The sequence below is a fragment of the Cryptomeria japonica genome, chromosome 11 (genome assembly GCF_030272615.1).
Source record: "Cryptomeria japonica chromosome 11, Sugi_1.0, whole genome shotgun sequence".
NCBI classification, from domain to species: Eukaryota; Viridiplantae; Streptophyta; class Pinopsida; order Cupressales; family Cupressaceae; genus Cryptomeria; species Cryptomeria japonica.
In genome coordinates this window covers 500,918,580-500,933,905 of record NC_081415.1, presented here as the reverse complement: position 1 = coordinate 500,933,905, position 15,326 = coordinate 500,918,580, and the positions used below count along the sequence as shown (strand labels likewise).

Genomic DNA, 15,326 nt, shown 5'->3' with positions numbered 1-15,326 from the left:
ACAAAACTTTGAATTCTTCTGGAGGCAAGTTAGGCATGAACAAATATGACTGAATTGAGATCCTTTTGGTGATGTGATGTTGAGTAGTTGAGTTGGCTGAAAGAGTGTTGGTGTCTGTTTGAGTGAAGTTGAGAGAAAAAGAAAAGGAGAAGAACGGAGAACAAGTAGTGTGTTACAGAAAAATAGAGAAGGGAGACTGAGGAAAAAGAAGAGGCAACCAGAGTGTGTGAAATATAAAGAGACAATTCTCACTAAGAGAAGAGAGAGATCGAAGATAGAAGAACAGAGCTAGAATATATCAGAGCACTAATCAGAGAGAAAGTGCAAAGTCTAGAAGGCTAAGAAGAGAGTAGCAGAGCAGCTAGGTGTGAATTTCAATCAAATTTATGTGTTACAAGAACTCCCTTGTGACAAGGTGTTTCATTGTAATCATTTAACACCTTGAGTCATTGTAATTCTCTGAGTGGGTGTTCAGAGCAGGGGTAGGTGCTCCTTGGGTTGGTACCCAAAAATGTATTATAATCAGACTATTTATTGTGAGGTTGGATTGGAGCAGTAGACTCTAGTAGCTATTCTCACCAATGTTTTCCCCACTTTGGGTTTTCCTCATAAATCTATGTGTTATGTGATCAGTTTGTGTGTGTGTGTATGCTCTTAATCTATTTGAATTATCATTTGTGTCAGCACTCTTTGATTTGAAATTTTAGAATATCATTGATTCACCCCCTCTCAGAGATCACTTGTTTTCTTCAACCCTCTAATCCTATTGATTCTCTTTCATCTATGCGATTATAGCCATTCATAATTAAACCTTTTAATCTAAACCTCCCATTCTCATGGTGATTTCTGTAAAAGACACTTCTTCCTCTCATTCTACATCACACATAGCTTGAGCATACCTAAACTCTGCCAAAATCATTCTAGCCATACATCATCACACTACATCATAGATTACATCATCACAACCACAATCTATTCCTCTTTGAGCTCTTGTGCAAGTGCATACAAATCTTAGAGAAAACACCATTAATATAAGATCATGGAGGATAGGAGACCAATGGGGACAAGCCTACCATGAATGTGAAGGTATACTTATGTTTTATTTACATGCATGATAGATCTCTATTGAAGGTTTTGTTGAATTAATTTGTATATATAGGGTTAGTGGTTTGATCTTTAGGATTTACATTTATAGGCACAAATTCAACATACACACACCCAAGGTCCATGAAGGTGAGGGGAGAGGATACACATACTCTAACTCGAGTAATACAAAACATGTGTGCAAGTGCACTAGAAAGTCAAGAAGATGTTTGTTCCCTTATGAAATTGAAATGTTTTCTATTTTAAGAAAATAAAAAACACAAATTTTCAAAATTTGTCTTTGATTACGCCCTGCAACAAATGTGTTAGAATTTTTTTCTTAAGATCCTTGATCCTTGTTTGCCAAAATGTTGTGGTAATGATTAGTAACACATAAATATTCACTTCAATAAATAAAAAAGGACAAAATAGAAGCTTGAATTGATAAAAACCCTTAATTTTACCTTTTGATTCTTACCAGTTGAATGCAATAGAGGTTTTTTCAAATGTGTCATAGATTCAAGGGAATACATTACAAATTTATGTGAATGCGTTACAGATTCAGGTGACTGGCAAAGATTTGGCAAATGCATTATAGATTCTTCAATTGTGTCACAACTAACCTATAAATCCCGCAAACATATAGGAATTTTCAGAACAAATGTATTAGAGATTAAGTGATTGCATAACAAATTTAAAGTACGCAACACAAATATAAGAAATTGTGTTAGGGATATAAACAATCATGTCACAAATTCTTCGATTGCATCATTGCTTAACCAAGAAATTGAATAAATCCAATTAGTTTGTTAAGAGAAAAAAATGAAATAAATCCAAGTAGTTTGTTGATTGAAAAAATATTACCAAGATGAAGAACAACTTGGTTGAGAAAACACCAAAATAAGAGAGGAGACACAAGAGCTTTTAAAAGGGGAAAAAGCAAAGAAAAAAACCCATATAGATTGTGAATGAATGGAGAGAGAGAGAGAGAGAGAGAGAGAGAGAGAGAGAGAGAGAGAGAGAGCAATAAGCTTATTATAATGATATATGAAGAATGAGAGGAGAAGCATCTCTTAAATAGAGATGAGGAGAGGAGTTACAAAGTAACTTTCAACTCTATGAATGCCACCGTTCATGCTATGTGTGTGCAATGTGGCAAATCCTCTTAAGGAGGAGAAAACTAATATTCCTTAATAAAGGAATTAAAAGAAATAAGTCACCTTCACACGTGTGAGATGACACAAAAGACATATAACTTGTATTCCAAAGGAATATCCCAAACATAATACAAATAAAACAAATAAATAATTAACCTTTACCAAGTAAAGATTAATAAAATAACAAAGGCGAGGGGAGAGGATACACACACTCTAACTCGGGTAACACAAAACATGTGTGCAAGCGCACTAGAAAGTCAACTGGATGTTCAATCCCTTATGAAATTGAAATGTTCTCTATTCTAAGAAAATAAAAAACACTCAAATTTTCCAAATATGCTTTTGATTACGCCTTGTAACAAATGTACAGTTAGAAATTTTTTCTCAAGATCCTTGTTTAGCAAAATGATGCACTGATGATTAGTAACACATAAATATTCACTTCAATAAATAAAAAAAGCAGGAAATAGAAGCTTCAATTGATAAAAACCCTTGATTTTACCTTTTGATTCTTACCTGTTGAATGCGATAGAGATTTTTTAAAATGTGTCATAGATTCAAGGTAATGCATTATAGATTTATGTGAATGTGTTACAGACTCAAGTGACTATGACAGAGATTTGGCAAATGCATTATAGATTCTTCAATTGTGTTGCAACTAACTTATAAATGTTGCAAACAGATAGTAATTTTTGGAATGGATGTATTAGAGATTAAGCAATTGCATGACAGATTTAACATATGTGACACAAAAATAAGAAATTGTAATAGGGATATAGACAATCGTGTCACAAATTATGCAATTGCATCATTGTGTACAACCTGTATGTTGCAAAATCCAAGAACTCACAAAACTAGACAAATTACGGCACGTATTCACCTTGGGTTCACTAGAATGTATGACCAAAAAACAACAATCATGTAAGAGATTATAAGAGAAACCACAAACTCAAAATCAATAGCAAAAAGATTCTAATCATATCAATAGAGAAATCTAAATGAATGTAATCAACAAAATCAACAAAATCAACATGAAATGTAAACCATAAGCACACCCTTGCATAAAATCTCCATTATTCTTCTCACTTTTGTATTGTATGGATTTGGCTCTCAGAATTGTAACACTCTGTTTGGTAGCATGATCACATAAAAATTGGAAGATTGTGGTTGTTTTTGCATGAGGAAGAAGATTGGATTTATAGATTTTTGAGATAACAATCAATATTTCATATTTGATGGGAAATTTGGATGATCGACAGTTGAGGAATATTGAGAGGAACTGATTGAGATTTAATTGCTTTCGTGATTTGAATTGATTGATTAGTTAACTAGGTTGACTGCTCTATTAGAATGATTAATGAGTTATTTAGAAAAAGGTGATTGAGAGTGAAGTGGATTGATGGATTTATTAGAAAAAGTTAATGACAGTGGAACTCAGAGTGAATGGAAGTTAAGAGGACATAATTAGCTATTCAAATAACTAAAATTATTTTAAAATGTGCATTAGGAGAAATAAATAAATAAATAATATTTAATTTATTTTTCGAAAAAAATAATTTATGAAAAGTGGATAATTAAATAAATTGGGAAATTTATTTAATTGTAGAGGACTTAATTAGCTAATCAAATAATTGAAATAATTATTTAATTATGAGAAAGTGATAAGGAAAGATTTAATTAAATAATGATTTATTTACTTAAAGTGCATAATTAAGGGAAGTAATTAAATAATAGAAATTATTTAATTATTTGCATGAGAGGGGATTAATTAAATAATAAAATATTTAATTAAGATTAGAAGACAATTAGATAACTAAATAATTAAAAATCATTTAATTATGAGATGAGAGGCAAAGTTTGATTGTGAATTTGAAATAGAAGAATGAAGTTAATTTTATTAGATAATTAAAGATTATTTCATTAATTTAAAGGGAAGTTAGTAAAGTGTTACGTCGCAAGCGCCGATAAATTTTTAGGTGTCTACAGTAATAATAGAAAGAATGGATTTTCTTCAAATCAATAACAAAACAACATATCAACACATTCTATGGCATCAAGGTAATTGTGACAATTACAATATCAGATTGAGGTTTAAGCATTACCATCAACCTCAAATAACCCTTGCTTTGCACCTCCTCATTTATTATGCAATTATTGTTAGAATAGTCCAAAAATTTAATGGTTCTTGGCTTTTAGGTCCTTGTTAATGGACAACTAAATCAATCGAAAAATTGAATATCGCCAAGCAATTCAATCTCATATGTGACCATGAGCAAAATTATAATACATGAGTAGAAAAAAAAATAGAAAGGTAATATACTAATAGCTTAGCTAAGAACTAGCACACACCATCTTGTGTGTGAAACAAAAGATGTGGAAAAATCCAAAGAGGAATGGACAAATAGGATTTGTCACATTTGAACATTTGTGAGTGAAACATGACGACATTACATCATGGAGCGTATGACATATGCGACATTTAGATAAAAATTGCAAATACTTTAAAAGTTGAATCATTAACAGCTTTGTTTGAAGGGGAGAAGATCACACACATAATAATTTACTTGATCAAAACACAAAGCAGAAGATCTAATAACAACAAAGAAACAAGAGACATTCAAAAATTATACTTGACAATTGATAAATAGAACTTTTGTACGCAAAAGAATCCTAGGCTCTTGAATATCATAAATATCATTAAATTTTTTAATTTCATTTCATTCCAAGAAATCCTCTTTGGATTTTATGGCATAAAGTGCTTGGCCATGAGCCAAAGAAGTCCACTAGAATATTCTAGAAACATCCATGGTGGAGTTTTACCATGTCCTTGAGACTTTGACATACCTTATAAAAGAATCCAACTTTATGAAATAATAATAAACCCCACCAACAATTGCATAATGCGCTCATAAATAATTACGCGTAGACAATCAACTGCTATCTTTAAAAACACGGCCTTCAATTGGGCGCATGTGAGTGGCGCCCACGGCCCCAGAGAAGGACAAAGAATACCAATGCGGGGTCACATGCAGCTCTGACTATAGCACATTGACCACCGAATGCATGTGAAAAATCATTTCATGTGACCGACCGCATGTAAATTAAATTGGGGTTTTATATGAATTTATGCAAGAAAACACAGAGCCTTCAATAAATTCTTTTTTATCTTTAATTGGGGTAGGAGTCAAGAAGATAGTTCTTTTCTCATCCTCTTCTTGTTCCTCCTCTACCTACTCATTTGGGCATCATCTTCTTTGGGTAAGCTGAGAATTGTTGAACAAGGAACACAGATTCCCACAATGCGATTTCACAAGCTCATCTATCGCCAGGTTGTAAGATTGTTGAAAAAACTTCTGTGCCCTCGCTCTAAAAAGAACAGAAGTCCTCTGGTAAAACCAGCCCAGAAGAACATAAATCTGTCTCAAAGTTTAGGGATTTTAGCAGAACTTGAGAAGGTTTTCAGGCACTTTGATGCTAATGGTGATGGGAAAATCTCTGTTTCAGAACTGGGTGCTGTTATAAATTCCCTAGAAGGAACTTCCAGTGCCTCTGCAAGCCATGAAGAGCTTGAGATGATGATAAAGGAGGTGGACTCTGATGGGGATGGGTTTATAGATCTTCAGGAGTTCATTGCTTTTAATATAAAGAGTGAGGGGGGTGGTGTTGGGAGCCTTAAAGAACTGAGAGATGCATTCAGGATATTTGACAGGGATAGAAATGGGTATATCTCTGCAGAGGAGTTGAGGAGTGTTTTGACCAGTTTGGGTGATAGATGCAGCCTTGAAGATTGTTTAGAAATGATCAAAGGGGTTGATTCAGATGGGGATGGGTTTGTTAACTTTGAAGAGTTTAGGAATATGATGACAAGTTCCTGCAACTGAAAATGGAAAACATATACAATTTGTGTATATAAAAAGCTTTTTGTTCACAGGCCTAAAATCAGGCATGTACTTGTATTATTGCTCAATGTGGGCTTTATCAAAAAAAAAATCTCTTTTCTCTTTTGTTTCAATGAATGTTTCAATGAATGAATGAAAGATTTTAATGTCGTCGTTCAGAAACTAAATGTTTTGTGCAATGCTTTTTATCATATTAGACCTTCTAATGAATGAATGAAAAATTTTAATGTTGTCGTTCAGAAATTAAACACTTTGTGCAATGTTTTTTTATCATATTATACCTCCTACTATTAATTTTGACAAAAAAAAAAACTGACTCTGATTAATCTTTTCTCCCTCAAATAGCTGATATGGAGGGTATTTCAGGAGTAGAAAATGGTATCAGTGCAGACAGTGCTATGCATGTTGTTTTTACTGTTGCCCTGCTTTTGAAACAAAAGGTATATCCATTCATTAGGTCTTATCAATATTAGTGCATGTTCTTGTCAATGGCAGATAATTTATTGAAATTGTTTAGCTAATGTAAAACACATGAAAGATTAGATCTTCCTGAATACATTGAACCCACATCAAAAAGAATGAACAGTGACAATAAAATAAATGAATGTTGCATTGTCAATAAAAAAGGGTGTGTACCTCATTAACTGTACAAAGATGAGAGCTACAGTTTTAGCTTGCAGACATAACAAGTCCTGATGCAGAGTACCTCTCTGACTCTGACCATCACGGACTCTAGTGTAGTTTATATTTATACTTGTTTTACTTTCAACCATGTTACTGACGTGAATATTTTGAAAAACTGAAGAGCCATGGTAAAGAAGCAGCCTCAGTGCAGATATCAATGGTTAAGCTGTTTTATTCTGGTATGGATTGACTAACATGCATGTTAGTCGTGCGTTTTACACCGATGCTTTTGCAATTAACGGTTACGATTGACTAACCTGTCGTTAACACTCTGTACGAAAGGTCTGTTTTGGAGCCAGAATAGACACAGCCGTTCTCATAGGCAATTCTTGGTCTCGTAGACATTTAAATTCATTCTTTCTTTTTTTTCTTTCTTTCATACGATTCACATCCACCAGGTTAGGTGGACGATGGTAAAATTGAATGTTTTTCAATAAGTATCAGGCATCAAGTCTTGTTGAAAATAAGGTTTTAGTTTTTGAATAATTTTCAGGAATAAGTCTAGTTGTATATAAGAATTGGATATTATAAAATTGAATGCTTTTGAATAAGTATGTCAGGAATCAAATCTCGTTAAATGTAAGATTCAGACGTCATAAAATTGAATGTTTTTGAATAAATCTATCAGGAATCTAGTCTTGTTGAATGCAAGGTTTGAAAGTCATAAAATTAAATGCTTTTGAAAAAGTCTGTCAGAAGTCGAGTCTCCTTTGAATGCACATTTTGAATATCATAAAGGATTTGAATATCATAAAAGATGAGATCACCTTTCCTCCATACCACTTAATCTTTGATATTCAACTAAAAAGATTTCAACATTAAATTTGTATTTTTGTATTAAATCAAGTAATAACTCAATCTTATAGATATTAAATCCTCATAAAAAAGATCTTTAAGATTATATAAAGTTGAATACAAATCAAGGAAGATCTCTCAAATACAATTTTTTTTTTTTTTTTTTTTTTTTCCATTTATTTCTGATAGAGATATGCAAATATTTGACAGAGTTTGTGTTAATGGCCAGTGTGGGCGATTAATGTTCTCACAATGTAAAGTATCCAATTTTAATGGTAAAGCACACCAACAAATGAGAGTTTAATCATTCTACATAGATCCTTTTTATTTTTATTTTTAATAAAGATGGATTTTGTTCATAATTAGTGTACATTCATTTTTTGTTTTTAGCCAAGGTTTTATTTTTTTTAAAGGCATCTTTGAAAGATTGTGCAACAAATAATAATGCATGTCATTCTTTTGAAGTATATTATTCAAATTTTGTTTAATAAATATTTATTTAATTTTGTTTATATTATTATTATTTATTTTATAAAATTATTGTATTTAATTGTGAAACTAGTATATTCATTGTTTTTTTAATTTGGGTATGTTGATGGAAATGTCTTAATATATTTTAATATATCATCAATAAGTGGTGTATTCTTGTGTAAGATTTGGCTTATAATTTCATATTTATTTTTTCTTACATTCTTATTTATCTTTGTTTACACTTATTTTGTCTTCTTGTTTATCAATATCAAAAATTGCATTTCTCATAATTATCATGTTATATCGTGGGCTTGCTTTTGTGTTTGCAACCCTTGGCATTTTTTAGGTTTATTTTTGCTCATCCTTAGCTTTTTACTTGCTACTAGTGCCTATAGTGTGTTGTGTTGTTATATGTTTAGTCTTGTTTCATGTATTTTTATGTGTTCCCCTTTGTTTCAATAATATTATGTTCCGATTTTGTGAATTTTCTAAATGTGTTGTACTTTGATGATAGTGTGACATGTGGACATCTTGACTATATAATCGTGTCTATTTTTTGACTTTCCAATCTCCCTCTAGATTCCAAAAAATATATTTATAACCGTCATCCACCCAATTTTGAAAGTCAAATAGTCACCTTTGCATATTTGAGTAACTATTGGGCTCCCCTCTTTTTAGATCCTACTCTCCCAAATCGTAGATCTTTTAGAGCTCCACCTTCGAGGCTAGAGGTTTCTCTTCAAGAAGGTAAATAGAGCATCATTGGTTAAAGGATAACTTTGAGCATGTAATCTCTCGTACTTAGGCTTAGCTTAAACTTGGGAGGTTCTTAATGGTATGCCTTAAATGACATTTAAATCAAACAAAATAGAAAACCAAAAATAACAAATAGAAGTTGTAGTCACATAAATCTGTCCATTTTAATTAAATAAATATTTGCTATTTATTTGATTAAAAACCCACTAGCCAACAGTTAATTAAATTAACATTTAATTAATTCATCTTCAAACATTCTCCTATTAATTAAATAAATTATTCAATTTATTTTAATTAATTTATTAAACCAAATGAATAAATCCTATTTATTTAATTTAATCCCCTTTCCTCTTTTAAATAAATAATTAAAACATTTATTTAAATCATTAGATCCCCCCACTTGCATTCTCCTAAAAATGCAAGTTGCAACCACAAGTTGAAATAAATTAATTTTATTTTAATTTAAAATCCTATTTTCTTTCACCCACCAAACCCACTTGCAATCCTAAACCCCTTCTAGACTCTTCTAACCTCTTCCTAATTAGCCTAATCCATCCCCTAATTATTGTCACATTCCTAAGCAACTTGGAGTCACTTCTCATAGACTCCAAAGTCTTTGAAAAACATTTAATGCTTTATGTGTTCAATAATTTAACCTCTAAAGTCTTCCAAACCACTAATGGATCTTACATAACCATTTATGGTTAAATCCACTTGCACCCATGGTTAGGGACTTTGACCCCTAACTCAACCCTCATGTAACCCATGTGTCTCCTCAAGCATTTATTGCTTTGACCATGGTTATCCTCACTAACTCTTGCACAAGATTTTATCCATTAGATAAAGACATTATTCTTTGAATAATGAATTTATTCACTCAACTCAACATTAACCTTACCTCCCAAGTTAACCCTCAAGTCATGTCAAGCATTTAATGTTTATTCCCTCTCCTCTCAACCCATCTCATGTTGACATTTGTCATCCTGGGATTGGGTTGAAAGCCCTCACATGGATCATTAACCCTTCAATCTTGACCATTGTTGAGATTACTCAATCTCAGTCATCCATTGCTCCATTTTACCTATAAATAGAGCTCACATTACTCATTTTCAAATCCTCAAGCATCTAGCATTTTTAGCTATCATACTATAAACTTGTATGCATTTAACTTATAGCAAATTTTAGAGAAGAGCATTTAGCATAAATCACTAATATATTGTCATTTTGGACTAAAATAAATCGTAGTTCATTTCATAGCATGTCTAATTAGTTTGTTTTACACTTCCATAGAATAGTTAAAGCATTTCAATCTTAAATCTCCATAAGACATCCATAGTGCAAAAAGTTGTTGAGAGCTACACTCATTTGGAACTTGGAGAGGAGAGGAACAAGGGAGGAGGACCTACAAGCATGGTGGAAGGCATTTGGAGATACCTTGTTGCATTTATTTTCATAGTTAAATGCTCTATTATGATTTTAGTGTCTCTCTTGGTATGCCTATTTAGAATAATTTTTGGTTGATTAACACTAACAACTCTTTGTTTCTTGTGTTTTCTGTGTGTGTGTTGCCTCACCACGGGTTTTTCTAACATTCCTTCATTTTGCAGAGCATCATTTGGTGAACCCGATGTGAATCCAACACAAAGATTTCCCCAAAAACTACTAACTTTTCTTGTTTAAATTGCCACACAAGTTGCGCTTTTGCGCTTTTGAACATGTTTTAGCGCTTGCGAAACTTCCCAATTTAGCACTTTTGTTCACCAGAATAGTGCTATTGTCCGGGAAATAGCGCTATTGGCCATAGTTTAGCACTTTTGTATTTACAATAGCACGTTTGTTATTAGTTTAGCGCATTCGCGCGCTCTGTTTGACATAATTTTATTCTGTTTGACAGAGTCTTTTAGCGCTTTTGTTCTAAGTATAGTGCATTTGTACTTATTTTAGCACTTCCGTCAGTAAATTAGCGCTTTCGTGTTAAATAATGCTTCTGTGTTTACACAGACTAGCGCTATTGTAATAGAGAGTTGTAATTTTTTATTTTGTAACCGAAAATCAAAACTTAGGCTTGTGGAAGCCCACCCATACCTCATTTTATTTTTATTTTTGACTAATTGTTTGATTGTTTGTGCAGGATTGAAGGAGTTAGATTAGAAAGCATTTGAATTTCTTTCTTTCACTTTGTTTTTCAAAGTTGGAATAAAATAAATTCACTTTCTCTTTTGGGCTTAAAGCATTAACTTCACACTTCATTTTGGGTTCTAAAAATTAATCACACCTTTTCAGATTGGGCTTAAAAGGAACCTCATTGTGCAAAATAAAAAGAACAACAAACACAAATCCAACAAATTTGCTTTCTTTGCAAGTTAGGATTCATTTTTATTTTGGGTTTTAAAATAAGACAAAACAACTTTTATTTCTTGCATCAAAGTTGAAATCCACAATCAACACTTTCTCTTTTGCAAAGGTAAAAAGAACACTCAACTTGTCAAAAGTTTTCTTGTTTCCAAAAGCGATTTACTTCAAGCAAACGTGTTTCAATTCAGTTGACCAGGATTTCAAGTTCCTAGATTACACAAATATTTTTCCTTGAAAGTTAAAAAGAACACCATGATTGTTGGAGCAACATCTCCAAATAGTTAGATCACATTGCTATAAACTCAGTTAAAAAGAACAAGTGCTTTCGTGATTGGCACACTTGTGCAAAGTTAGTCGAGTGGTCCTACTTCTAACACACACTATCCTCTCCCTTGGCTTTCGTGGTCCCAGGGGCAAGAGAAAAGTGTTAGTAACACTCAAATTTTATCTTTTTAAGAGAGGCCTGCCAAGAGACACTTCACTCTGGGGAACAACCTCGCACGGTAAATCCTTCGAGCCGCTATAGAAATCAGGTGTGAGCGAAAGTTGTAGCCTTGGGTTTAGTTGTTCCTACAATGTAACTTGTTGAAAGGACAAATGGGCCCCACCACAAGTTACAAGGCTCTTAAGTGATTCGCTGTAGAATGAACTTATGTCCAAAAACATCAAAAATTATTAAACATCTTTTTATGTAGAAACCCACCTGTTCTATTGATTGAGGATATTTGTGATAAATTCAGTGCAAGAGCATAGATGGTTTTGCTCACAGGATATTCACCATGCATATTTCCTTGAATAGAAACATAGCTTTTTGAAAGGCTACTTGTGGCTTGATAAAAGTGGTGACTCCCCCATCATAGGGATCATCTATTTGTTATGCTCGTGCAAGACATGGTATATCACATCCTTACCTACCACAACAAGATTCATAAGGTTGTAGTACCAAAGTTGAAGAAATATCAAGATGTGGGCTGAAATTATCGCAACTGGCCATTTGACCTTAGGGATAAAAAGTGTTTCAAGTGTCTTCGTTTTGTGTCAAGACCAGTGATAAAGTGAGCCGGCTTCGGGGTTTTTGGAGAAAAACATACTCAAAAATATTTGGAAAAAGGGTCATAAAAGTCCAAAGATTGGGTTGATTTAGACCCACTTATTTGTGCCTTTTGAGGCAACATTCTTGTGTTTGTGTGCTTGCTTTTGTTTTCTTGTCAAAGAAAAATAAATAAAAACCAATTCCAAATCAAGTATTCATCCAAACACAAAATTTTCAAAACACCAACCTTTTGGCAAACAAACAAAAGCCAAAGAGACAAACAAAGGTATCAAAACTATATGACCATCCTTCACATTTTGAGAAAGAAGAATCTTCATCAACATATTAATTTGAAGAAAAGACCATTAAGCTCAAAGGCTTTCATCAAAAGAAGGAGATTTTTCTATTTCAATAGACAAATCTTTGTCTTGCATAGAACCTTCTTACATCACATGTGTCTATATCTTCAAGGAAAATCTAACGAATTTAATCAAGAGTCTTTAAACCGCAAAGCTTTTACTCAATATAGAGCTTTGAGCTATCATAAAAACAAGGAAGGCAAAATCAATCCTGCTTTATTTTCAGATCTTTGCATCACATATAACATAGCTCGGGAAGAACCATCGACCCCAAAAGAGAAGAGGAAGAATTTGTCCCATTCGTAACACAATTTTTATTGACATTTGATCATTTCCATCCATTCTCACATTCATACATCGTCAATCCATTCCAACTCTCGAAACATAAAGAGGTCTTGTCCTAAGTTCTTTTTCGATATTGCTTAAATCAAACACAAATACATCCCTTTTTAGAGTGTCCCTACATCTAGGATAAACTCATCCTAAGAGGCATTTCTACGCAAGTTAAAACTAGTCTATGAGTGCATCCTCTCATTACTAGGTAGTTGGGTCTGTAATGCATCTCAGGCCTCTCTAAACCTTATCATATCAAACATTGTCAACAAACACAACAAGCAATTCATAAAAGGACTTTGGTAACATCAAACCTTTAGTGCTAGAGATCCATATGCTAAACACTTCACAAAACATTTATCTCTCATTTCATCATCAACTCATCATCATTTTCATCAAACTTCAACAAAAAATTTCAAACAAAATGGCTCAAACTAGATCAAGGACTAGACAACAAGAAATCGAAGAGGAAGAAGAGGAAAATCTCAATGAATTCCAAGAAGCTCTTCAAGGAAATGCAAATGATGAAAATCCTCATACTCCCACTCTTGAAGCAATCGAAAGGGCACAACACAACCCCCTCTTCAATCAACTTTTTGATGAGATCCTCAGAAACAATGTGGATGCTCACTTTTTAAAACTTGCCCAAGAGGGAGCCAAACTACCCTCTGATATTGATACAACACAATTACGACAAGCATCAGAACATCAAAGTCATAATGAGGATGGAAGAGGTCAAGATCACATCAGATACAACCTTCGTCAAGGAAATCTCCCACCTCCTCCTCCTCCAAATGACATTGACATGTTGAGGCAACAAGTTGAGAATCTCACCCAACAACTCCATAGTGGTGTGAAAACAATCCAGTTTTCACTTAATGATATTTGTCCCTATCCCTTTGATAGGAATCTACATATGCCACCTTTTCCATGAGGTTTTGAAACACCTAAGTTCGAAAAGTATCAGGAAAAAGGAGACCCTCGCAATCATGCCAGGGAATTTCACTCCGCTTGCTTAGAAGTGGCATATGAAGACACATACCTAATGTGTCTCTTTCCTCAGAGTTTGGCAGGGACAACCACGCAATGGTTTTCCTGACTAACAGGTGGCATTAGGACGTTCGAAGAACTGGTCCAGAAATTCATTGCATATTATTCCCATAACATAGAGCACGATGTCACCATGGCAGACCTATGTAACACCAATAAAAAACCAAGGGAGCTATTTTTAGCTTTCCTGCAATAATGGCAACAAATGTCTAGCAGATGTTCCCTTCAGCTACCTAAAAGAGAGCTAGTGAAAATATTTATTTCCAACTTGAACGAAGAAATGGAATTTCATTTAGACATGAAAGGCACAAAGTCTTTTAATGACATGATCACACGGGGTTTAAAATGTGAAAGGGCCCTCATCAAAAAGGGGCTTATCAAAATATACATTGAACCAAAAGATGCCCCTCGCCTGTACTTCAACAGTGATAAACCTAACTTTTGGAATAAAAACAAAAACATCATCAATGACGGGGTTGAAGATGCAAGGACTATCAAGAGTGCACATCCTGTGGTCCGATTTGCGGGGGAAAACCCCCCTCCTAAGACCAACATGGTTCCTCCCCCACCAAATCAAGGACGCAATGTCCAACAAGAAGAACCAAGGCAAAGACAACAGAATTATAAACCAAAATGTACATACACTCCCTTAGGAGAACCTATTGAAACAGTGTTACGTCAATTGGTCTCGTCAAATCCGGTGACCTTATCCAAAACATCTAATTACGAACCTCGGGTCAAACCTCCATGGTGGAGGGATAATGAACATTGCGAATTCCATCAAGGGAAAGGGCATAAAACAAGTAATGTATAGATTGAAAGATCTTGTTCAGGATCTTATTGACTGAGGAGAGATTGAAATTGAAGGACATGACCCAAAAACCATGAATAATGATCATCTTATGTTTAAAATTCCACTTCCATCACAAGATCAAAGGGGTCCTTCCATGTCAGGATGAAACACAGATACCACTGATTATACGCGAGCCGCTTATAATTACACTGTGAATCACCTATATGATGCTGATGAACAAATTGCAACCATTACCATAAAAAATCCAAGCTCTACTTGCAATGTTGTTACGCGTCGTAGAAAGATCACCATTAAAGTAGCTCCACAGGGCACCACCTCCATCCCAAAGAAGTACAACCCTGTGGAACAATTAGATAGAACACCCGCACTTATATCCATCTTAGAGTTGTTGCGCCTTTCCCAATCTCATAAAACAATCTTGGATCAAGCTCTCCAAGAGGCGCCTGTCCCTGTCAATCTAAACACAGATCAATTTCAAGCTATGATTGGTAGTCTAAGGTCATCATCATGTCTCACTTTCTCAGAAAGTGACAATAC

At 33.8% G+C, this 15,326-nt stretch overlaps 1 protein-coding gene across 1 annotated transcript; it reads left to right on the top strand.

Annotated features, from left to right (window-relative positions):
* The first annotated feature begins 5,325 nt into the window (after positions 1–5,325).
* Positions 5,326–6,252, top strand: LOC131068336 (probable calcium-binding protein CML23). Its single transcript, XM_058003518.2, has one exon. It carries the CDS (start codon positions 5,540–5,542, stop codon positions 6,119–6,121), a length of 582 nt encoding a protein of 193 aa, XP_057859501.1. The 5' UTR covers positions 5,326–5,539; the 3' UTR covers positions 6,122–6,252.
* The last annotated feature ends 9,074 nt before the right edge of the window (positions 6,253–15,326 follow it).